Raw genomic sequence first — 25,560 nt, 5'->3', positions numbered from 1 at the left:
TCCCTAGGATTCCCTATTTACTTCATCTAGTGATTGTATTGTATCACCTGGTGCTGGTATCACCCACCGGCCCAAACTGAAAGCCTGGGGCGGGAAGCAACAGAACATTTGATTTGAGTCATTTGAGTTAAATCCCAGTAATCTCATATCTATAGTCATATCCTAGCAATTAGCATTCCTAGCGGCAGCCGGCAATCAGCTGAAATGTAAAAGCGTTAAAGTTATACTCTGCAGAATAAAATCCGAATTTCATTAGCGGTTTAGATAAAAGCTCCGAACATAGTCCGACATTTAAAATTAACTATTTCTTCAGTTATATGCTGCCAGCTGCCGTCAAGATGTAGGATTTACATATATGTTATCACGCATGTTCCGCACTAAACATATTATTCGTATTTCGCAAAACTGATGGTGATGTTTATGTTTAAAGCAAACACTAAAGTAAACAAATATAAAATTTATTAAAAAATTAATTTTCAATTTTTAAGTACATTTTTAAAAACAATATGCATATATCAAAAAAACATTAATATAAAAACGTGTAAATTGTAAAAATATTACTGGGATGGAATGTCAAGCAACTAATTTAACTCATACATGTAAATCTAGGCTTTTTTCTTGTAACAATAAAAAATTATTGATTGGCAGCAGTGCTGTTAAAAATTTGTTTTGTCCTTAAAATTTAACTGTTATAGTTAATTAAAGATAAAGGTCACTTGACCACACAGATTCAATTTGCTTATTCAAATCAAAATTTATCAGACTTAAATATGTATAATACATAGAGAGTTTAATGAGAGCCCATTGCTTCATAATACTGAATTTAATTGTTGACCATTTACTATTTGATTGCTTTATTTTCTCTCCATAAATTGAATTTATACAACATCTTGACATTTCTAAAAATCCAGACATTTTAGTTTCAACTTTCAAGGAATGCTCAATTCCACGTATTAAATCATTTGTTTTGAACAAAAGCAACATTTGTCGATCAATATTTTGTAATATGGAACTAATTTGTGGCAAAATATTCTGTATTTCGTTTTGAAGAAATTGATTCTCACTTTTTGTATACTGTGTCTTCTGTACACCATTTATAATTGTATTCCAACTTCTACCAGAAACCATACAGACTAAAATTCCATAAAAGTCAGTGACGCCTAAATTTTTACAATGGATTTTCATAGCTGTTTTATCTCCATTCATTATAGCCAACCATAATTTGGAATATTCCAGTCTAAAATCATTTGATAGACTAGCATATAGCCCATGATCTAAAAGTATTATTTCAGCTTCAGCACCTTTTTGTTTAACTAAAATGTTTCCTGGATGTGGATCAGAATGTACAAATCCTGTTGTGAAAATCATATGGCTATACAAGTATCCAAGTTTATTACAAATCTCCTCAGCAGATATATTATTTTTACATATGTACTTTAAATCATTAATTTGTCCACCATCTAAATATTCCATTGTAAGGACACGGGATGAGCAAAAATCCCAATAAATCTTTGGTATTTTTAGCCAATGGCAATGAGCAAAATATTTTTGAAGTTTTTCAGCATTTTCACCCTCTTTAGTAAAATCTAATTCTTTAGGTACATTAGTTTTGGTTTCATTAACTAGCCAATCAAAATTAAAATCTGGAAAAATGATTGAAGTCAATTTAACTAAAGTTTCCATTGTTTTCATATCTACATAAAAATTCTTTTTAACAGAATGATGTTGAACTTTAACAGCAACTACTCTTCCATCTTTTAATACTGCTTTATGGACTTGAGCAAGACTAGCAGTACCAAGGGGTACTTGATCTATGGATTCAAATATTTCATAAGGATCTTTTTTGAAATCTTCCTTAATAACTGTAAGCACATCTTCAAAAGAAGATTGAGGTGCTGAATTGTGCAATACCTTCATTGTACTGACATATTCTTGAGGTAGTAGATAATCTAATGCACCAATATGTTGACCTACTTTTATATAAACACCTTTGTTAACACAGCAAAGTTCCAAGAGTTTTTCAGCACTGTGCTTATGAACTTTTGATTTTAAATTCAAGTATTCTGGAGACTTCTTGTCTAAATTGCATTTATACAAAGAATTTTTATAATGGCTACCTATCTGAAATACAGTTACTGCTGCACGAAACAATCTTAATAATCCAAATGATGCAGGATCATAGTTATTGGTCTTCAAATACAACCAGCCTCCTAATCCAATGGTCCCAATAGAAGCATTTCTTATAAATTTTCTTGATAAGGCCATTTAAAAAAAACTGAAAAAAAAATAATAAATTAATCTTATAATATGTTTATAAATTTTCATCATTGAAATATTTTTTGTCATTGGACAAAAATAAAATAACAATTTATAAAATATAAATAATTTGGACTTATAAAACCTTCTAATATTAACAAATATGTTTAGCTTCTGATTTCAATAACTTTCACTATTTTGAAAGTTAAATTAAATTACTGCCAGATGGTGTGTCAGGTGTCATGTACAGACGGTACAGTTGAGTTTTGGGCCTGAAGTCTGACGCTATAGCGACAACAATTGTAAGGAGAAGGGGTATACTTTGTATCTCACACAACACACACACACACACACACATGTCACTATTCAACGTTTATATGTATATGCTGGCTTATACTTACCGTTAATACCGTATGTATATACCGACGAGCGATAACCGTCTATACCTATACTATCAAATAACCACATTCGCAACCTATGTATGTCGCTGCTGCATAGGATAGGACATCAGGACATGCATGTCTCTTCTTAAGATACATAGGTTAAACGGTTAAGACTAAGACGTTAAGACGGAGCTCACGAAATTATGGCTGTCTCTTTATCTACACGTTTTAATAAATTACAGAGATTAAATTATGTTTATAATGTTAATTCTCAAATTTGGTCAAATCTAAATCGACTTTTTGTAAGTTAATAATATATGTAATTCGTTTGATTAGAAATCATTACAAAAGTTCATTTTAACTGATTAGAAGATTGAATTTTAAATTTATTTAAAATAAAATTATCTTCAAAATTGTTTGCTTTTTAGAGTATGTCATCAATGGTTCGAATATCTGTAATAGATAAACCTGAGGATAATCCCGAAATTATAGAACCTATACCTGTGAAAAAAACTAATATTGCTGCAAAGGCATACATAGAAAAAAATAAAGCATATCGTATGTATTTGTTTACTTATGATAATCATAAATCTATAATAATCTTCATTAATACTTTTCAGAGGCTTTTATGAAAAATCAAATTGCTGAATATGAAATTGGCAAAAGACACTTAGCTAATATTATGGGAGAAGATCCAAATAATTTTACCAAAGAAGACGTTAAAGTGAATTTAAATTTATGAATAAAATTTTAATAGTATGTATATTCTTCCACCAATAAGTTATTTATCATTGCAGAGAAGTATTGAATATTTGTTTCCATCTGGATTGTTTGAGCCTAAGGCACGGCCTTTAATGAACTCACCTGATGAAATTTTTCCTAATAAAAAAGAAGCTGAATTTGATATAAATGGAAGGCCACAGCACTCACTGTTTTATACAATTCAGCCCCATTTCTATAGAACATTATATGTAAGTATACAGTAAAGTAAGTTATGTGTACAATAACCATTTTCAAAAATTTTGTTATTTCTTTTTTAAGGACATCATGGATAATTACAGTAAGCTATTGACTTTAGAAACTGAAAGAATGGAAAAAGGTGTTTTACCAGTAGAAACTGACAAAATGTATGTGAATTGGAAGAATTTTATATGATTATTATAACTGAAAATATTTCATGTCTATGATATTATTCACTTTTTTTAGAAATTTGCTTTCTACAAGATGGTTACACAAAGAAGAAATTGAAAATTTGTTTCAAGAAAAATTATCTGATAATAATGTAAGCAAAAACTCTAGCAATATCTTACACACATTTAACACAGAATTTTTTTCTAAAAGAAAAAGATAGTAGTTATAAATAACTTTGTTATTTAACTATAGCACCTCAATATTTTATATTTTATTTAATTTAATATTAAATAAAGTTATTGTGATTAATTAAGGGAAAATTATACTTTCAATGAAGAATGAAGGTTATTGAACTAAAATGTTAGCGAATTAGTGCTTTTAAGATATCATTTAACTTTATAGTCATAAGTGCTATAGGCAGGCAACTCAGAGCTTATGTTTCATCATTAGAGAAAACTCTGTACAAGACTTTTATATTAACATTAATTTTTGTTTTTTTTTCAGTATTCATATTTGACAAAATCTCTAGAAACACTAGCCAATCACCCTTACTCCAACCATGTGTCTGAGTTTATTCGCAAATATACTGCTGAACTTGTTAATTACACAGAGAGTATTCAGCTCTTACCTGTAAGTAAAGAGCAATCACGATAATAGATAAAGATGCCGGTTTATGATTTATTTTAATTTTATTTTTTAGACGCAATATACTGAAGATGGTAGGCCGTTTGTCCATGTACCGCGTATGTATTAATTCTGTTATAATAAAAAATACATAAGATTTCATTTGAATAGTAGTCTTAAAACATTTGAATATTTCTTACAGTTTGTCAAAGGAAAAGTGCCAAGGCTTCTGTAACTGTTTTTGGTGGAGGAAGTGGAAAAGTAACTATCAATGGACAGGATCTTACGTACTTTAATGAAATAATACTGCGGCGACAGGTAAGTTTTGTTGCAAATTTAACAAATATTGCAATATCGTAATAATATTTTTACCGCTACTTAAGATTAAAAATTCAATTACCTCAGCATTATTATAAACAGTTATTCTATTATCTTTTTTATCATGAATTATTTTTGGTGTAGAAAGAAATCCTTAATTGTAACAATGAGTAAGTATAATATTTTATATTCGAAATTGATGGTAAGTAAGTGTAGCTTTTTTTTATAATTATTATTATTACTTAAGCTGATGTCTTGTTCAAATATTGAACGCTAGTTTCTGTGTTGTATATAAAGAAAAGGAATTATATAAGGGGAATATAATAATTATATTTACGAACCGTTCGCTCGATTAGTCAGTAAAAAAAAAGTTTAAATTTTAAACAATATTTACATTTATACAGAATGATTGTCGTAAATTTTATAGCTCGTGAAAGTGTCGATTTTATTATGATGTAAAATAATGGGATTATTTATAAATCAAGAGAAATTTTGAGAAGTATCATAACTTTAAGATTAATAAGACTGCATCGGTAATTACAAATCTAACGCTGCAATTAATTATTTATTAGCTGTAAAAATATTTTATCAAGCTGCTAAGGAGAAGCACTTCGGTACCAGTATTTAAAGCTATATTTATTTTATTTATCACATAAACGATTTATTCTCCATTCGAAGTAATTTAAAATTCAATTCCTTTCAACCAGTTCAGAATTCAAGAGAACCTGGAAGATTGGCGAAAGAGTCATACCACAAGTCTTAACAAAAATAATTGTTTTCTTCTTTTCTGAAACTAATTTATACTGAAAAGAGTAAATTGAATTTATACATAAAAAAGAGGTCTACCTTTTCGAAATTAATATTCAGTTAGTGATTATATATTATCTAGGTCAAAAAAATCGCAAATGACATACCTTATAAATCACAATTGAAGCTTATTTTACAAACAATCACAAAGTTTCGTTAATTTTCAAGATCGTCATGAATTCTTTGGACGATAAAGAAGTGGAACTGGCATTAATTTTGGACACTGTTATTCGACTAAGGAATCATCAAAAATCAGTTTTCAACTTCACATAAAATGATGGAAGAGAAACAATTGCAGGAATGAAAATTGAATTACAACAAACTAATGTGGTATGATATAAGAATATAAATATATGAAATTTCATGAAGAGTAGAGAAGAATCTGTAGAATGTAAGAGATGACACATTATGTTACTGAGAAATCACTGAAAAGAACTGCAAATATCTACGAGTGATTAGGCAAGAGAAGGACGAGTTGGGGATTGCTGGAAAAATTCTTGGAGCAAGAGTCGAGAAGCGAGGAGGAATATGTGCTAATTAAGCGTGAATCAATGGCGAGCTGCATTTCCTTGTAGCACACGTGATCAGCGGGAAGACCGGTGAGAATCCAATGGCAAGCAAGCAAGCAAGTAGTAGCGGTAAGAAAGGGTGACAAGCCAGCTTGTTCAGTGTCAATCGGGCCATCCGATCATCTACCTCGATGAAGTCAGCAATTCGTTGTCTCTCAACGCCGGTACTTGAGTTTATCATTACTACAAAAGTACAAATCACAATCATATCTCTTAGTTTAGTGTTCCTAATAGTGTAAACATAACACTTATATATACATATATATATATATATATATATATATATATATATATAATTGTCAGAGTTTTTCTTTCATAGTCTTGCTCTCTCTCTCTCTCTCTCTCTCTCTCTCTCTCACACACTCTCTTTAATTTTTCAATCAAGGTACTATCAAGACTGTCTGTACACAAAGGTGCACGGGGAATTCTACATTAGCCAAATACGGTTCAAGCCAAAGTTTATCCAGAGGATGAAGCAATAATTTTAATCGAATTAATTGTAATGAGTCCATCATTAGATTGAGGATAGAATTAGTCGGTGAAATAATTTAGTTCTTGCATAAGTAACTCTTGTGTGAAAGTACGCGATTATTGGATGAGCTAACTCATCGGCAATCCGGAAGTTCGGACGTTTGAAAAGCTATGAATCTGCAACGTCGTAATGAACGATAGCTAGGATCGTAAAGGTCATAGGATAACTATTGCCTAACACGATAAACGACGTGAAACAATAATCTCTCGAGATGGTGAGTGTCACTCGTTAACGAATTTGTTATATTAAAATAATCGTTATGCATCACTAATGTCGCAATGATACAAGTATGGAAGTTAAATACCGTTCCTTCAAGATATAAAAGGACATGATTGATTTTTAATTCTTGATTTAAATTAAATCTTAATTTTATTGAATGATCCAGAGTTTTTTGTAAAATTCATAGATTTTGCGAGAAGAGCAAAACTTTTTTGATAATACTCTCAATGATAAACATTTTTGATCGTTATTCTCAATTACTTAATTCATTGAAAAATTCTCTCAAGGGGCTGGAACTATAAATAGCTTTCGTTCAGATCCCTCCTGTAGTCTTATTGTCACCAATTGTCGAAGGTGACCAACGTGTAGACAAATAATTCGAGTGTAGTGTGTCAGATTAGGTAGAAGAAGAAACAGGTTCCTCTGAAAATTCATTCTGGAAGAGTCAGATTTTATTAGCGACGCAATGACCAAATACTCATAATAATTTCAGATTTCTGACGTTCTTAATTCCCGAAGGACTCGCACGATATAAATAATGCCAATTCTACGGTATACGTCGTCTTATCAATCTATCACCCGATTTTCCAATTGACATTCGCGCGCCAGATTTCAGCGTCATCAACATGGTCATACACGAGCGCGTGGCATGAATGATCGTAGCGCGACAAAAGCAATGAGAAGAAACTCGCGATTCTCGAGCAAAAACTGGTCGCATCCAGATCCTCCACGCTGTTTCTCGGATATTTAATTTTAAATTTAAATTTCTCTATTTACTGGCGCAAGTAGTAATTTTCTATAATTAATGACGATTCCTTTCCTTGAATGTATGTACAGTTTAAAGTATTGTGTATCTCGTACATGCTTCGTATTTTTGTTAGATAAGAATATCGATTAATCATGATAGAATCAGAATTGTCAGGAATTTGTTAATCAATAGAGATGTATTAAGCGATATATTGAAAAGAATTCAGTATTGAACAAAACTCTGGTGTCTAGTATTTAGAAAATTATTGTGCGAAATTAAATAATTAAAAATCTACTTTTAGGTGATGTCAGGAATATAAAACCGGTTAAGCATGATAGAATCTGAATTGTCAGGATTTTCTTGATCAATAGAGATATAACAAGCGATATGTTGAAAATAATTCAATATTGAACAAGACTGTAGTATCTAAGATTTAGAAAATTATGATGCAAAATCAAATAATTGAAAATTCACTTTTAGGTGATGCCAGGAATGTATGAACAGTGATAGGCATGAGTCGCCAAAGTGCGTCAACGTTCTCCAACACCAGAAAGAAAACTCCTTTGGAAAAATCGTTCAACATGCACAGTTTTTCATCCCCGGATACCCCAAGAGGGAAAACGACGACGTCTTTATTGTTGACACGATGGCTGGCATCGAGAAACAGACAAAGTCCAGAGCCAGAGAGTCTGGTAACACCATCGGAAGATCGTTCTATGGATTTTGGTACCCCACCTCCTATCGAGGAGCCACATTGTTACTCCCTGTGCATTAGCGAGAGTTCTTACGCTGATGAGAGTAGTTGTGCCTTGCAAGTTAACAAGGATATTGTGAAAAACTTGTTGATAGAGCATATGCGCTTCGTCGGTGGACGTGTCCATTTGTTCGAGGACCTTGATACTCCCAAATGGACGGATGAGAGCCTGAAGAGGTTCCTGGACACCTGTAAACCACAGGAAATTAATGTACTGTTGCTCCATGCAAGCTTCTTGGGCCGCAGTGATCTAATAGCAAGCTTGCACAAAGCTGGAGCTGATTTGAATCATTCCGAACAGGAGCAGGGTTTGACTGCTCTGCACCTGTGTGCCTTTAGCAATTGTCTGTCAGGAGTGAGATACCTGATTAATAATGGAGCAACGATCAACGGTAAAAGAAACTATACTCCATTTCACTATGCAGCCTTTGGGAACTCGTTGAACGTTGCCCAATACTTTTTGCAGCAAGGGATCACTCAGGAGGCTGCAGGTTCTCCTTTCGCTGAAGAAACAGTACTGCATTCTGCAGCGAGAAGCAATGCACTGGACGTGCTAAGGATACTGGTCAATGGGAGCCTCCACCTGAATAGGCTGGATTGCAATGGGCTGGGTCCCATTCATCACGTGGCAGATAGAGGAGACCCTGCATGCTTGGCAGCTCTCCTCCAGGCTGGTTGCCAAGTTGATTTGCTTAGCAAAAAAGGAGAAACTGCCTTGCACCTCGCTGCAGAAGCAGGCTGCGCTGATAACGTGGATCTTCTTCTGGATAGAGGAGCCAGCGTGAATCTGAAGAACCACAGAGGTCAAACTGCCCTGCACATGGCAGCTCGTGCTCACTCCTTGGAGTGCGTGGAAATCTTGCTGAGAAAAGGAGGCTGCGACCCCAATGTAGAGGACAACGACGGCAGGGCACCTCTGCATCTTGCCTTGGGCAGGTCTTTATTGGCTTATGACGTCACTGAATTCCTCATAACCTGGAAAGCAAACGTTAACAAAGTTGATAAATATGGGTACACACCCCTCCACGTAGCTGCTTTGAACGAACTCTCCCAATGCGTGGATGTTCTGATTCAACATGGAGCTGACCTTACTGCCACTACAAAAGGTGGTACCAGTGCCCTGTCGATTATCCTGAGGAAGACTCCAACCTCGTTAAATATTTTTAAACAAAGACTCGATGCTTCCATAACTCTGCAACAGCATGGATCTGCTGCAGGCGAGGTCGAGCTCAGACTAGACTTTCATCCACTGCTGCAGCATCAGCAACAAGGTGAAATAGGCTACCTGGGCACTTTTGTCAAAGAAGGTTACAAGGAGATATTAGAACATCCTCTGTGCCAATCGTTTCTACATCTGAAATGGCAGAAAATTAGAAAATATTACGTTGGTAGACTAGTTTTTTATCTGGTTTTCGTTTTGGTACTGACTGCCTGGGTAATCACAGCTCTGGCCCACAATTGTTACAACGAATCTCATGGCCAGGTGGATAACCCAAGAATGCCACTTTGCGCCAACACCACAGGTCTGAACGGGTTTCTCTACAGGCACCCAGTGGTCCTTGAAATAGAATGGTACGCCCTGGTAGTTTTGACCGTTCTAGAAGCTCTTCGAAAGCTCACAGGAATTCTCACGTACCTCTCTGTTAGACAATTCTTCACACAAGCCGAGAATATGGTTGAATGGTGCGTGATCTTCAGTGTCTTCGCCACCTCGTTTGTGTACACTGGACGAACTTACACCTGGCAGAGTCACGTAGGAGCCTTCGCAGTTCTCTGTGGCTGGAGCAACTTGATGCTGATGATAGGCCAGTTGCCAATGTTTGGAGCCTACGTGGCCATGTTCACCAGTGTTCAGGCCCAAGTCTTCAAGCTTCTTCTGGCTTATGCCTGCCTTCTAGTGGGATTCACCGCCAGTTTCTGCGTCATCTTTCCTCGATCCAAATCCTTCAGCAGCCCACACACTGGTCTCATCAAGGTACTGGTCATGATGACTGGTGAACTGGACTTTGAGGATCTATTCTTTCCAGGCGAGGAAGATGGTGTAAGACCGGTGGACGTAGGAGGTACCTCCTGGATTCTTCTGCAAGTTTCTGCTCAATTGTCCTTCGTCCTCTTTCTATTGTTCGTCACAATAGTTTTGATGAACCTTTTGGTAGGCATCGCTGTCCATGATATCAAAGGATTGCAGAAGACAGCCGGCCTGGCCAAATTGGTACGCCAGACAAAACTCATCTGCGATGTCGAGTCTGCTCTCTTTCTCGGCCTCCTTCCCAAGAAGCTACTGAAATTCTTAAGGTGGACCGCTCTGGTGTTACCCTCCCCATTGCGCGCGGTCTTAACCGTACGACCTCTCAATCCACGTGAGGCTAGGCTACCACGTGACGTGCTTTCCTCGGCCTACAAGGTTGCCAGAGACAGGAAATCGGCCACGGGCACTGTTTCCAGCAAACGAAGCAACAGCACCGCCTACACAATTCTAAAAAGTGATTACTCCACCTTTAGACGAAAAACCGACGACGATGTCTTCACCGAGGACAACAATAAGGTCAAGGACGAGATCGCAGAGCTGAAGAAACTCTGTGAGAAGAATCACAAGCTCATCCAGGATCTTGTTATGACTCTGGCGATAGATAAGAGGTTCAATCCAGAAATAGATATCGACAGTGACTCCAGCTAGAAGATTCCACCTGTGGATGGAATTTCTAATTTAAGTTCATATCTTCCTACAACGAATTCGACACTGCTCCATCCAATTCGTACCAAGCTGATTCTGCACATCGAGACAGATTAGCTAGTTGGGAGATGAAAATCAAGTTAAAGATTCTTGGAAATTACGTGTAAAAGCTCATTGCTTCTGAAAATCGACTTGATCGTTGTTAGAAACTTTGTGTTCTGATATAGGCGTCGACCAGCTAGAAGATTCCACTGTCAGGTGGAATTTCTAATTTAAATCTACATCTTCCTTCAACGAATTCATCACTGCTCCATTCAATTCGTGCCAAGCTGATTCTGCACGTCGAGTCAGATTAGCAAGTAAACAAATGAAGTGCATCAAATTAAAATTCTTGGAAATTACATGTAAAAGCTCGCTGCTTCCAAAATTCGAGCTGATCGTCATTCGAAACTTTGTATTCTTGTGTCCAGTGCCATAACGTATCGTGTTCCGTCCAAATAAGCTAAGAGTTGTTCATAGTATCAGCAAATTATCAGTTAATTTCTGATTAACATCCGTGCAGACTTGTATCATTGTATATTACACAGCATGAACAATATTTATTTTTTATATTTCGTTTAGAAAAAAACTGTAAATATGAATGATTGATGGAACTAAGGATTTTATTGAATAAACGTTGAAATAAGTAATTCTTTTTTATTAATTGGATTGATTTGTACAATATCGATAATAATATTGTTATTTGCGAAACAACGAGTTATCTTTGAGTTGGTCGAAAGATTGACGATTAGATTTGATTGATTTTTAAAAGGTTGACTCGAGCATTAAATTATCTTGTCACGAAATAACTTTGATTTCCGTGCATCACAGAGGCGCAATTGATATTCCAGTGGTGTAAGGGTTGGAGGCGAGGATTATTATGCTAGTCGCACTTCTAAAAAGGAAACTAAGGTAAAAATCTCGGGTGTGCTAGTCCTCGTTGCGTGGCAAGTTCAAACAGTGCTTTGTTGCTCAATCAACGTAATTTTTTTACTCCAAGGCGAGCATTACTATCGAGCCCTTGAATCGTGCTCCGAATATTATTCTAATTTCTGAACACTCTATATCCCTATTCTTTTTAATTCTATAAAAAAATTCGTAGACGCGATAAAAAGTCATAATTTTTTTCCATCCAAAACTGAATATTTTTATTGAAATTATAATAAATCATATTTGAGAAATAGCCAAGTTACGGATGGAACCGGTTTCGAGTTTCTCGCATGTAATTAACTCACGTCGGCTCTACGGACAAGGACGCTTTTATTCGGAAATTACAAATGTCTTCTGGTTTTTCGGTACTAAAGCACGAACGTTTTGCGTGAAATCTCACACCATTTTCAACTGGCTCGTTGCCATCACGCTGAAAGGAGTGAAATTCAAGATTTTTCATCTGTTTGTGTGTATATATATGTATACACACACGTGTATCTTGGATCCATATTTCATCGCACATCGATAGAAGAAAGATGAAATCCGTCCACGTTGCTACATCGTGGTTCGAGAGAAATTGAAACTTGCTATCTGAAAAACAAAATGAAAATAATAATCAAAGTACCGAGATAAGGCAGAGGAAGATACTATCGAGAGATTTTCATTTTAATCTAGCGAGGAGCTGGACTGCACGAAATTAGTTTAATCTTGAATCTATGGGTTTTCGTAGTCTCTGAACACCAGCAAATTTAATTTAGTGAAATTATATAAAAAACAAAAAGAAAATAATCAAAGTACCAAGATAAGACAGAGGAAGATACCATCGAGAGATTTTCATTTTACTCTAGCGAGGAGGTCGACTGCACGAAATTAGTTCAATCTCGAATTGATAGGTTTTCGTGGTCGCTCGCCAGCAGCAAACTTGGTTTAGTGAGAAGGCGACACTCGTTCGTAACGGTCGCTTCTAAACTCGCTCCGTAAATCCCCGAATCCTTCCGACCCACGGAAGCTCTTCAGTGTGGTGCTCCGAGTCCTGAAAGTGCCGCTTGGTGATCTTGACCAGGCGCAACGCGACTTCAATTCGAACCGGAAGCCGCCAGGAAATTAGTGCTAGTGTGCCCATTATGCAATGAAGAAACGATCCCGAGAAACACTCGGACTCAATTGTCAAATTTCTCAAGAGCAAACCTGCGGATTCTGAGATAAACTTCAATGAAGAAACTGTAGCAAAGTCGAAACGTCTCGTGTAGTGCACGTGGGATGATGGATGGGGACTGATAAAGAACATTGACGAGTGAATCCTTCGATTCTTAGAAATCCCGTTTCTCAAGTCCTTGCAGAATTATTGGGAAATTAATGCAAGGAATTTTCTTGGAATTTTCAAAGTTAACATGTAAGATCGAAGAATAACATTTGGAGTATCTATCTTGTATTTGCGTAAAGGTTGATAGTAATAATTAATACTCGTGGATCAATTTCAGCTCTCGAGTCTGCGATCCAAGAGTAACGAAGGAGTCTCGAGAAGATGCCAGGATGGATAAATGTGGGAGTGGTTGGCTAATTCGTAGAGACGTTAATGGACGTAGAAAGAGAGAAATATAATAGTCCCGTTAGTCGAAGAGGTGAGTACTGGATGTATAGCTGTGGTGAGTTTTGAAATTTGGATTTTTGCAGGCGAGAAATGCAGCAATACTCTGACAATCAATCGTGCATCATTGAAAGAGCCTCTTAACTTGATAACTAAATAGCCTCGAGTTTGAGGAGGGGCGAGATGATTCGGATGCCCTCCAAAGGAGAACGCACGCTGCCAGTACGTAGCTAGACGAGTTCTACGTAGCTGCAAGATAAGTTCCTCCAGTGTTGGAGATAATTGGTTGAAAATGCACGAGGACGAGCGGAACGATCAGACTGAGCTGGAGGCTGATAAAAAAGCTTCGAGTTTGGAGCTAACAGTTTCCAATGAGGAGCCAGTGAAAGGTCTCGAAATTTCTGATGACGCTAAACCTCCAGTAGACTGTTCCAATAGGACTGAGTTAATTGCTGAAAAAGAACTAAAAGAGAAAATGACTAGGAAGATAAAGGAATTGAAGAGTGACGTGAGCGATCCATTAGGATCGGGGACCAAGGAGAAATCGACGAGAAAAATGAATTCAGTTTCGATGCAGCCACGAAGACCATCGACGCTATTCAAAATACCTGAAGAGAAGGCAGCAGTGGTTAACCAGGATCTGACGCCAAGGACCCCAACTTGCGAGACTCCAGGAAGACTACGGCACTGTTCCCTGACTGGCCTGGATGAGCGCAGAGGTCGTAAGGACCCTCTCTCGGTTCGAATGGCACCGACCTATAGATCCGTCAGGTGTTTCAATCCAAAACACGAAAAGAACAACTATCCGGACTGTGAAAGTCCCGTGGAAAATGTGGAGATAGACGCTGGCCAACCCCCACCAGCCGATGAGTCCCTCTTCTTCGATAACCTTGAAGCTTTGAGGGAGGCCCAACGCATCAATGGAGCTAGCCTGAAGTCAGCTATGTGGTCCATAGTTGGTGCACCGGAAATGAGACTCCTTCTTGATATGGAAAAAGGATTTATCATTCCTGAAATCTCATCGAATCCACGTCTGCGCAATATTGCGTTTATATGGGCCTGTTATAGAGGTCTGGTTCATCTTATGCCAATTCTAGAAGCCTTTGGTGCTAAAATTGAATACATAGAACCAAAAACAGGAGTGACTCCTTTGCTAGCTGCTTGCCTGGCTGGGAATGTAGCTTGCATCAGGCTGCTCGTTAAGAAAGGGGCTGACGTTAACTCTGCCAATACCATAAACCACTATACTCCCTTGCATTTTGCAGCTTTTGGCGATTCTAAGGAAGCTGCGATTGTTTTACTAGATACTGGAGCAAAATTGAGGAACCACGAGTGTCAAGAAGTTGTGGAACCAGTTCTGCATTGCGCGGTGAGGACAAAAGCTACCGAAGTGGTGAAGCTATTGTTGGATCGAGGAGCCAGTGTAGCTGAGAAGAATCACCTTGGAGAGACACCTCTGCACGTATCCTGCTTCGTGCAGTCGATAGAATCTGCGGATATTCTGCTTAATAGTCCAGGTACCAATATTAATGCTGTGGACAGAGGCCACAGGACTCCTCTGCACTTTGCTGTGATGAGCACCAACTCTTCTCCGGATCTGGTGGAGCTACTGCTGAAGAACGGAGCCTTGGTGAACGCTATTGATAGAATTGGATTCACTCCTTTGCATATTGCAGCTTTGAATGAGCAATCGCGTTGTGTGGAAGCTCTGATATGGGCTGGGGCTGATGTTAGTGCTACTACCAACACTGGATTGTCAGCCCTGAACGTTATCCTCAGAAAAATCCCAGAATCTCTTCAAGTGTTCAGACAAAGGCTGGATGCATCCATCACATTAAGGAGACCAGTTCCACACAACAGAGAGTTTGAAATGCGCTTTCATTTTGATCTACTTTTCCCCTGCAATAATCAGTGTGAAACCAGCTTCATCAATACTTTTGTACAAGAACGCAGAAAGGATTTGTTATCGCATCCATTGGTAATGGCATTCTTGCATCTTAAGTGGGAGAAGATTAGAAAATTCTATCTCATGAGGATCTTGCTGTATGCCATGACCGTCATCTGTATGACCACTTATGTATTGACTGCTTTGGCCTATAAATGTTATAACACGAGCGATGCTGCAAGCTCCAAGATCTGCAGTAATAAAAGGATCTCAGGCTTTTTGTTCAGACGGCCAGTTATTGAGATTGAATGGTACCTCTCGTTGGTACTAACTTGCATTACCATACCCAGAAAAATTTTTGGCTTCATGGTATACAAATCTGCGAAGCAGTACTTTTCCAATATAGACAATGTGCTGGATGGCATAGTCATCGTTAGTGTTTTCGTGACATCCTTCGTTTACACAGGCCGTACATACGACTGGCAAAATTATATCGGTGCCTTTGCCATTCTTTGTGCATGGACGAATCTGATGCTGATGGTTGGACAATTACCAGCATTTGGCACTTACGTTGCTATGTTCACTCACATCCAGTTCGAGTTTGCTAAATTATTACTGGCTTATTCCGGATTACTTATAGGATTTACAATAAGCTTTTGCGTGATATTTGTGGGCGAGCCTTCGTTTGGTAACCCTTTCACAGGACTCATCAAGGTTCTAGCGATGATGGCTGGTGAGTTAGACTTTGAAGGACTTATCAATCAAGCCGATCCAACAACCGATGGACCTTTTGTGATTTATCATCCACTGTCTGTGTGCTCTCAGATCATTTTTACCCTCTTCATCGTCTTTGTCACGGTAATATTAATGAATCTCTTAGTTGGTATAGCTGTTCATGATATTCAAGGCCTCAGAAACCACGCTGGTCTTACTAAACTCGTCAGGCAAACGAAGCTCATTCTTTTTACTGAAATGGTGCTGCACAATGGATCAATTCCTTACACTTTTAGAAAATGGATGTCGGATCATAAAATTGATGTGGAGAACAGGAAAAGAGTCCTTGTTGTAAAGCCACTGAATCCTTTAGAAAAGAGGCTACCTAAAGATATTCTCAAAGCTGCTTATGAAATTGCTCAGAAAAATATTCCTTTCGCCAGCGATGATAATGTAAGTCTCAGTGAACATATGCTCATGAGACAGCAGAGCGAGGAAATGAACGAAGCTAATCTGCAATCAGTGATAGAGAAGCTGACTGTAAAAATGAGAACCAACGAAGATGTAATCCGAACGCTCAAGGATCAGCTACAAAACACCAACAAATTGCTTGAGGACATCGTGGAAAAATTAACAAAAGAAAAAGTCACATCGGATAAACTTTACTATAAACAATAATTTGTAACAAAAAATAAAGCAAATAATACATGACAATTTTTATTTAATAGTATTCAGTTTGTATTTAATTTATAAGCTGTTGCAAAACTTTTGAACAATGTATTGATGGATACATGGTTTTTCGTTAAACAATTGTTTTTTTTATGAGTTATTTCAACAAACCCTCTACAGTCACAATTTAATGTTCCCTAAGAAATATATTTATATATTTTTCAGACACACCAACCCATTTTTGTATATATAATCCAACTATTCATTATAGTTTTTGAAAATTCACTTCAATAAAAATAATTGTCTAAAAATATGTCTCCTTCTCTTATAAAATTCATAATAATAAGAACTTTTATCTAGGTCGGCAAACATTTTATAAATGATTCTTTATTTACAGATATTATTCCCACTAATATTCACGAACCTCCACAAAAAAGTAGATATAGAAGCCAACGTTACTGGTGGAGGACCTACTGGACAGTCCGGTGCCATTCGCTGGGGTATTTCTTGGGGACTTAGAAATTTCGTTGATCAAAATATGATACAAAGTATGAGAGTAGGTCAGTAAGTTTAATATCATTTGTTAAAAAAATGATGTTTGTTTGTGAATCACGGCTAATTAAATATTGTCTAATAGCTGGACTTTTAACGAGGGACTGGAGGAAACGCGAGAGAAAGAAATTCGGACAGGAAGGTGCTAGAAGGAAATTCCAATGGTGCAAACGTTAATTTTCTTTAAAAAAATGTTTGTATATAAATATAACATTATTATATAAATAAATTTACATGATTGAACTACATGAAGCTACATTTTATCTAAAGGTGTTAAACCAAGAAGCTTCATTCCTTGGGCTAAAATATTTTTGGCAGTATAAAAGAGTAAAAGTCTTTGACTGGCAATATCAGTAGGTTCGCCTTTCACTGGCAATGCTTTCCACGTTCTGTTAATACTTTGACTAGAATAATTTATTTTAGAATGGATTAGTCTTTTAAATTTTGATAATTTTTTGTAGACTTTGTAACTTTACCTTAAATCAAATAAATATTTAGTTAATATGCAGGGTTCCAATTCTTCATAAGATTTAATAACAGCTTCATCGAATTGGCCCATTACAAAAATTAAATCATCAATTATTGGCTGGTTTAAAAGACATGGCAAGCATTCTGTGACTAAAGTGGCTCCTGAATTTTGTTCTAAGCTGACTAATCTACAATGACTATATTGCAACCTTATGCCCGTGTTTCCTTTAATCTGTATTTAAATAAATAATTACTAATATTTTATATATTTTTTTTTCTTAAAAGAAATTACGATCTTACATCGAAAACTGAATTCCAATTAAATGTATAATTTTTGTCTCTCCTATATTTGAAGTCATTAATTATTATGGCAGAAACTCCTAATATGTCTGCTGTAGTATCTGATGAATCTAATGAGGCTCTTGTTGCTAAAAGAATTTAAAATAATCAGTAAAAACTTTTTATATAACTTTAATAGGAAAATATTGAGCTTACTAGAGTTAGCTTTTTGTATTTCTCTTACACTATCCCTAGTTTTATCTAAAATATCTTTTAAAAATGTAACATTTCCTTTTCTTGTCGTCATTCCTACTACTCTTCCAAAACTGATGTGTTCCAATTTGTTTGACCAAGGCATACCCATCTTTTCCAATATCATTATTAGATTACAAAAATGCTCTGCCTGAGAATGGTCAACTACATAATACATTTTATCAAATATATTTTTATTGTATCTATCAATAGCAGCAGCAATATCTCTTGCAATATATAATGTTGTTCCATCACTTTTAAGAATTGGTACAGGCTTGATATGTAAATCTACTATTTCTTTGTTATCCTCACCCTTCTTAAGGATTTTCATTTGTCTCATTTCATGTAACAATTTTTGAATATTTTCTGCTTTGTGCATTGATTCCCACTGATACTCATCAAATGTTACACCCAATCTATTATATGTTCTTCTCAATTCTTCAATGGTATAATGTCTGAACCTTTGCCATTTGTCAGATACCACTGCATTCCCTGTTTCTAGTTGGCGGAAAATAGCTCTTGCCTGGTCTAATATTTTTGAGTCTAATTCAGCTTTTTTATTAGCAGATATGTATGCTTTATACAAAGCTTCTATTGGATTATCTTCTATTTCTTTTTCACTAATTTCTGCTAAATTTATTCCAAGGTCAATTAAACCAAATTGTGTTCCCCAATCTCCCAAGTAATTAATTCGCTTTACTTGATTTTTTAGGAAATAATTGATATTTGAAACATAATTGCCTAGCATAGTAGATCGCAGATGGCCCATGTGAAATGGTTTAGCAATGTTAGGAGAACTAAACTCTACTATAATATTTCTAGGACTACCTATGTGAGGTGGAGATACAAAGCTAAAATTATTTTCTAAAATATGTTTTATAAATTTTTCTTTGTATAAATTAAAATATATAGTATCAGATTTTAACATTATGTTCTCTATAATATCCTCTGATCTGTCATTAATTAAATCAGAAACTATATTTTCTATATTATAAGATTGTGCTTTGGTAGGAAGGAGATAAGCAAACTTTCCAATGGTCCTGTCATACTGTAAATGAAGAGGAAATGCAATATTTCCATTCTTCAAGCTTTTTTGTTGCAAAATATCAAGTATCTAAAATAATATAAATAACGCTTAAATGCAAAACAGTAAATTCATCTGGTACATTTATTTGTAGTTTAATATAAATACCTTTTGATGTAATAAATATCTTATATTACTCGTCATTTTAATTTTATTGCATTAAAATACTTTACATACTTATTTTAAATAACTTTACAGGTTAGGTTTATCCGTCTTGAAAACAATTATCTTGTCCAGAAAAAAATTGTCAAGATGTTCAGAAAACAATCACTTTTGACTTTACAGTTACTGGAAAATGGAAATACTGGAATATGTATTTTCGCAGAACTGGTAGGGTGCGAAACGTGTATGAGTTTCCATTCAATTATCTTTTTATCCATGGCACACGTCAGCACAGTGCGTCAGTGCGCCCTCCTCTGTAAATGACTTATATTTGTGATGTGGAGAGAAGGTTTGGCTTATAGAAGATTATATTAAGTGCAACGTGTTATTATTCAAGATTCGGCAAAATGGTACGTAAGCTTTTATAGCTTTAATTTCACATCAGTAGTAACATAAAACTATCTGGAAATTCTAAGATTCTTTTATCTATGATTGAACTCTTGAATTCCAACTGACATTAATGATTTGTATTGTCCATATTTACCTAGTTGTTCATAGTAATTTTAATGACACATTACATTATTTTATCTTAAAGGTTCTTATTGCTGCAGCAGTATGTACCAAAGCAGGAAAAAGTAAGTATAATAAGTTAGTTTTACAATGCCTACATTCTCTTTAAATGAAAAAAATAGTTTTCTCAACTGAATAATTACTTTTTTTATTTTAGCAATTATATCACGTCAATTTGTGGAAATGACAAAAGCAAGAATAGAAGGTCTTCTTGCTGCATTTCCAAAATTGATGAGCTCTGGCAAGCAGCACACATTTGTTGAAACTGAATCTGTAAGGTATGTCTATCAGCCTTTAGAAAAAGTATATATGTTGCTGATAACTACCAAAGCTAGTAATATTTTGGAGGATCTGGAGACTCTAAGACTTTTTGCTAGAGTTGTAAGTTAATTTTGATTTGATTTTCAAATATTTTTGAAGACTTATCAATTAAAAACGAATAATTATAGATTCCAGAGTATTGCAGCTCAATGGATGAGCTAGAAATAGCTGAGAATGCTTTTAATTTAATATTTGCATTTGATGAGATAGTAGCACTTGGCTATAGAGAAAGTGTTAACTTGCCTCAAATTCGAACTTTTGTTGAAATGGACTCTCATGAAGAAAAGGTTTATCAAGCAGTGAGAATGACTCAAGAACGAGAGGCTAAAAATAAAATGCGTGAAAAAGCAAAGGAATTGCAAAGGCAGAGGATGGAGGCAAATAAGAAACCGGGACTGAAAAATCCTGGCAGCGGATTCAGTAACACTGGATATGGTAGTGGTAGCTTCAAATCTAATTCAACTGTTGGAGCTTCAGTTGATTTTACACCAGAACCAATTAGACCTTCTTATACACCAGTACTGTAAGTATTTTTATAACTCTTAAATTGGTAGCTCTGATAAAAGAAGTTGATTTTTTTTTGTTTAAGGAAAACATCTAATAGTGGTGCAGGAGCAATGAAATTGGGTGGAAAATCGCGCGACGTTGATTCTTTTGTTGATCAGCTCAAGGAGGAAGGAGAAAATATTGTGTCTACTCCACTTGCTGCACCTGGCACAAAATCAGTGTCAGTTGCACCTCAGATTATGAATACCGAACCGTTAGTATCTGAAATTAGTTATTTAATGTTACAGCCGTTTCTTATTTTAATATTTGTTATTATAATTTTTTTTTAATACAGGGTACATTTAAGACAAGAGGAGCGATTAAATGTACGAGTTAGCCGTGATGGTGGTTTACAACACTTTGAATTGCATGGTTTGGTTACACTACACATTTCAGATGAACAATGGGGTAGAATTCGCGTTCAATTGGAGAATAGGGATACGCGAGGAATTCAATTACAAACTCATCCAAATGTGGACAAAGAGTTATTTAGGAATCGTGGTCAAATAGGTTTGAAAGTACCATCCAAACCATTCCCCCTAAACACTGACGTTGGCGTTCTGAAATGGCGTTTGCAGGCACAGGATGAAACAGCTTTACCCTTCTCCAGTACGTAGTCTTTTTTATCCGTAGCCTGTGTTAAAATTTACAGATGTTAATAATTTTGTTTCTCAGTAAATTGTTGGCCGTCGGAAAACGGTGAAGGAGGTTGCGATGTGAATATCGAATATGAATTGGAGCAGGTCGATCTAGAATTAACAGATGTGCAAATAAATATTCCATTGCCGATTGGGTGCAGCCCGGTGGTGAGTGAGTGCGATGGTCAATATACCCACGAACCACGAAGAAATGCACTAACCTGGTCATTACCAGTCGTTGATGCCTCTACAAAATCTGGATCAATGGAATTTTCAGCTGCTTCGTCCACACCATCAGATTTTTTCCCACTACATGTCTCTTTTGCATCTAAAACTTCTTATGCCAAGATCAAGGTAAATATAAAAGGCTTTCCTTCATTAAAATAAGTCGAAACTTTTAATAACAATTATACATGATAATATTAATTATTGTTTTAGGTCATTGAAGTTCTTTTAGTGGAAGATGAAAGCCCTGTTAAACATTCTGTAGAAACTGTTTTCTTCACTGACAACTATGAAGTAGTTTAAACTCTAGGGGTAATAAAAACAGTTTCTTTGCCTAATTAAATGAGGGAGTTTCCTGTTATATATACTTGTAAATTATAACAAATCTCTTTCATTCCTGCAGAAGAATAATGAATTATTGATTGCATGCATTACTTCATGCAATTAATAACTAAAAAAGCACATAATTGTTAAAACAAAAAAATCATATGAAACGTTGTTTTTCTTAAGAGTATTTTATTATGATATTAAACTAAGAATCTGTACACCAAAACTGTAAGCATCATGTCGTATAATTTTGCTAGGTTCATTTTGTATACTGTACTCTCATGAGCAACCTATACATTTCTGTACCTTTGTCATTTTTATTATAAAAAGGATTAATCTATTCTGCATCAATGTCATTATATACATCGCGCACAGAACTAGTTATACAATCTTTAATATTTTTAGTTTTTAGTATGTTCTGGAAAGTTCATATTAATAAAATACTACCATATAAATAATTAAATTAACAAACAACATTCCTAGCTTTTATATAAAACGTACTATATGGTTCTATTTACAAGTATTTACAACACTTACAACTATGCATACATATGAATCACTTGCTGCAAAAGGTAATTTTCAATAACTGCTTTGGCTGTTAAAAAATTTGTTAATTAGCTTTTATTCATTTATTATTAACATGCATCATTGAAAAAATTACTCACCAGTGAAGGCATTGCTTAAAATTGCTGCTTGATAGGCACTGATGTTGTGTATATTACGAATTGTTACATCTGCATTTTTCGTTAATAATTCATAGCATACATGAGGGTGGTCACCATGTGCTCCATAAATCAGAGGAGTATTGCCTTCCTGAAGATGACATATACAATTTTTCATTTAAGATAAATTAATACAAGATTCATATACCTACATCATCTGCAACATTTGGATCAGCTCCATGATTTAACAACAACTTCACAAGATCATGGTGACCATAGGCTGCAGCTAAGTGCAAAGCAGTTTCTTTATTTGGGCCACAAAAATTTTTATTAGCTCCTGCTTTAAGGAGCTGTCTAGCACAGCCCAGTTGTCCATATCCTGCAGCCCACATTAAACCAGTGAGTCCTTTTTCATCCGTTTGATCTACAGAGCCTAAATTTTGTTTAAAGAATTCATATAATTCTGTTTTGAAGCATTGTTGGAAGTAGAAATATACCTTGATGAATATTATCTGGTGTAAGTTCTCCTTGCCCAGCAAGCACGTGAAATGTTATATCGTTTCCACCATATAACTGTGGTATTTCTGTTTGTGTATTGCCTCTTTGCAAATTTGTTAACAATGTTGGTGGCTTTAAGAAGTTTTTTAAATTAGAAATTAATATCAAAAAGATCATTGTTAAATTACTGAAATACCTTGTAAGGTTGAAAAGCACTTGTTCTTGTAGCATCTTGCCATGCCCCTGGTGCCCAATGCCATTTGGTTTCAATTGGCTCTGACTTACAATTAACACGCACAGTATCTGGTTTACAAATTAGTGGTCTTGGTCGAATGCCAATTGCTGTTTCAGTTGAAGCAGATTTTATTTCCTTATTCTCTTTAGTTGGACTTAAGCATTCATTCTCTTCAGTTTCTGGAATCTCCTCTTTCAGTATTAACTCAGTATGAATTTGATTTTCCATTTTGACAATTTATTAATTAAAATAATTTAATAAATTTCTGTCATTATTATTAGAAAACTTTCAATAATTCCTAATTTAAAAATGTTTAAAATCATCCATCAAAAGTAATACCTTCAAACAATAGATAGTGTCAACAAAATTTGTCACCAATAGTCACCATTCTACAAACTGTTTTCACTCATTCACTGTAACCAATATATCAAAATAATTCTAACAACACATATAGGAAATTCGTATTAGTTAACTATAGCGCTCAAAATGATGAAATTCTAAAACGCTGATTGATCAATTTGGTGTAGTGCCAACCTAAAATAAGCCATTACCAATAGATGAATTATGAAAAAGAAACACTTTCGCCATCTTGGTGTGTGAAAATATGAAACATGAAAGGAGAAATGTCAAAAACTGGCAGATTATCTGAGGTTAACGAATTTAACAAAGAAAAAATTAAAATAACCAGGATTTCGAAACCTCCATGATATCCCTAATGAGCCTCATCACTACAGGTATAATTCCTCTGAAATTGAATCATGTATTTGTCTACTTGACAAGGGTAAAACGTTTCTTTTTTCATTTTCGAATGGGGAACATTTTTTTACGACACTCGGGGGTGGATCATGCCCACCAAATAATTAACTCCACTTAGTCAATTTAGTGTTCCTGGGTGTTCCCAAACGGTTAACCAATTTGGTTTAACCGCTCACTCTTTATTACCTTAACTTGGCGATCGCAAGTATGTATCACCACAGCTGCTCAGTGAACCTCGGCCACCAAGAAACTTAGAGTTTTGGAAACTGATGAAATTTTTTTGAAGTGAATTTTTGGAAATGTACAACGATAAACTCTTTGATCTCCTTTCTTCAACTGACGATGCTTCTAAAGTAAAATTGTGCAAGGATATTATAAAGGAAAAAATAATTAATTGAGGGGTTTGAAAGAAGTAATTGTGCATAACACAAGCAAAGCTTTTAATATCCTTCAGGAAAGATTTGAAAAAAAGCTGATATCTGCAACATTGATGAATGCATAATGTAGCAGATCACATAGTCTTCTCTATCATAGTTCACATTATTTAAGTTAGTTATGTAAATTTAGTAGACTTGGCTGATATTAAAATTGTTGAAAAGTCAGGAGCTGTTCATTTTAATGTGAGGGATACAAGGACTTTCAATCTGTTCTTATTAGCTTTAGGAAGAGTTTTAACAGCTCTTGTTGATTAAGATAAATACATTCCTTTTTAACTTTTGAAATCTACAAGATTCATATAGGCTTCGCTAGGTGAATCTGCAAAAAAAAAACATTGTGATTATCTCACCTGCTACTGAAAGCTTAGAACAAACTATTAAACTTTGAATTATGCTTATTTGACGAAAAAGGTCATTAATTGACTCATCGTTAATCAAATTATTATCAATTAAAATACAGTTTTTCAGATGCTTTTACTTTATAATTAATATTGTGATTAGCATATTTGGCTCCTCAATTTTCAAGAGAGAGTTTTCATACTAATGTATTCTTATATTCCACTGATTAATTTTCTGTAATACATGTATATCTTATTAATCCCAGTTGTACATTATTTGTATCCTTTTTGAAGTTCCTCTAATATTATAAGTACCTTTAATAAAAAATAACCCACAAAGAATCGTACTTCTTTGCATTTTACATCTATTTCATACTGAAAAATTACTTATCTGAATACTTTTATTCGATTTACTCTGTCTGTAACCAGT

At 35.2% G+C, this 25,560-nt stretch overlaps 5 protein-coding genes across 6 annotated transcripts; 3 read left to right on the top strand and 2 right to left on the bottom strand.

The window, feature by feature from the left end:
- Positions 1 to 249: 249 nt before the first annotated feature.
- Positions 250 to 2,729, bottom strand: LOC136781869 (aarF domain-containing kinase 1-like). 2 transcript variants are annotated; one of them, XM_066740888.1, is made up of 2 exons: positions 2,658 to 2,729; positions 250 to 2,275 (listed from the first exon to the last, which is right to left on the bottom strand). In XM_066740888.1, the coding sequence occupies exon 2, from the start codon at positions 2,263 to 2,265 to the stop codon at positions 700 to 702; it is 1,566 nt and encodes a 521-aa protein (XP_066596985.1). In that variant the 5' UTR covers positions 2,266 to 2,275; positions 2,658 to 2,729; the 3' UTR covers positions 250 to 699. The 2 variants fall into 2 exon arrangements, with proteins under 2 accessions (XP_066596985.1, XP_066596976.1); XM_066740879.1 differs by lacking the exon at positions 2,658 to 2,729 and adding an exon at positions 2,402 to 2,526.
- A 1,993-nt stretch (positions 2,730 to 4,722) lies between these two features.
- On the top strand, positions 4,723 to 25,422 carry wtrw (water witch). Its single transcript, XM_066739034.1, has 23 exons — positions 4,723 to 6,252; positions 6,474 to 6,834; positions 8,068 to 11,004; positions 11,106 to 11,178; positions 11,243 to 11,273; positions 11,427 to 11,494; positions 11,906 to 11,966; positions 12,780 to 12,961; positions 13,120 to 13,223; positions 13,299 to 13,377; positions 13,466 to 13,556; positions 13,778 to 16,846; positions 17,663 to 17,719; positions 17,933 to 17,995; positions 18,259 to 18,420; positions 18,494 to 18,551; positions 18,605 to 18,736; positions 18,869 to 19,073; positions 19,214 to 19,223; positions 19,403 to 19,501; positions 19,674 to 19,893; positions 22,225 to 22,283; positions 23,625 to 25,422. The coding sequence occupies exons 3-23, from the start codon at positions 8,100 to 8,102 to the stop codon at positions 23,811 to 23,813; spliced, it is 7,917 nt and encodes a 2,638-aa protein (XP_066595131.1). The 5' UTR covers positions 4,723 to 6,252; positions 6,474 to 6,834; positions 8,068 to 8,099; the 3' UTR covers positions 23,814 to 25,422.
- Positions 17,220 to 17,861, top strand: mRpS9 (mitochondrial ribosomal protein S9). Its single transcript, XM_066740953.1, has 2 exons — positions 17,220 to 17,400; positions 17,478 to 17,861. The coding sequence occupies exons 1-2, from the start codon at positions 17,220 to 17,222 to the stop codon at positions 17,567 to 17,569; spliced, it is 273 nt and encodes a 90-aa protein (XP_066597050.1). The 3' UTR covers positions 17,570 to 17,861.
- Positions 17,646 to 19,730, bottom strand: ArgRS-m (arginyl-tRNA synthetase, mitochondrial). Its single transcript, XM_066740869.1, has 5 exons — positions 19,584 to 19,730; positions 18,356 to 19,505; positions 18,161 to 18,288; positions 17,869 to 18,092; positions 17,646 to 17,796 (listed from the first exon to the last, which is right to left on the bottom strand). Exons 1-5 carry the CDS (start codon positions 19,617 to 19,619, stop codon positions 17,646 to 17,648), a joined length of 1,689 nt encoding a protein of 562 aa, XP_066596966.1. The 5' UTR covers positions 19,620 to 19,730.
- deltaCOP (coatomer subunit delta) lies at positions 19,868 to 22,748 on the top strand. Its single transcript, XM_066740893.1, has 8 exons — positions 19,868 to 19,987; positions 20,173 to 20,212; positions 20,305 to 20,528; positions 20,597 to 20,991; positions 21,058 to 21,228; positions 21,310 to 21,623; positions 21,690 to 22,006; positions 22,091 to 22,748. The coding sequence occupies exons 1-8, from the start codon at positions 19,985 to 19,987 to the stop codon at positions 22,178 to 22,180; spliced, it is 1,554 nt and encodes a 517-aa protein (XP_066596990.1). The 5' UTR covers positions 19,868 to 19,984; the 3' UTR covers positions 22,181 to 22,748.
- Positions 25,423 to 25,560: the final 138 nt, after the last annotated feature.

Source organism: Prorops nasuta, unplaced genomic scaffold (genome assembly GCF_024137725.1).
Source record: "Prorops nasuta isolate Cenicafe-Biocafe unplaced genomic scaffold, Cenicafe_Pnas_1.2 PNAS00002, whole genome shotgun sequence".
In the NCBI taxonomy this organism is placed as follows: domain Eukaryota; kingdom Metazoa; phylum Arthropoda; class Insecta; order Hymenoptera; family Bethylidae; genus Prorops; species Prorops nasuta.
Note: the sequence above shows the minus strand (reverse complement) of the source record. Positions and strands in the feature narration are given on the sequence as shown.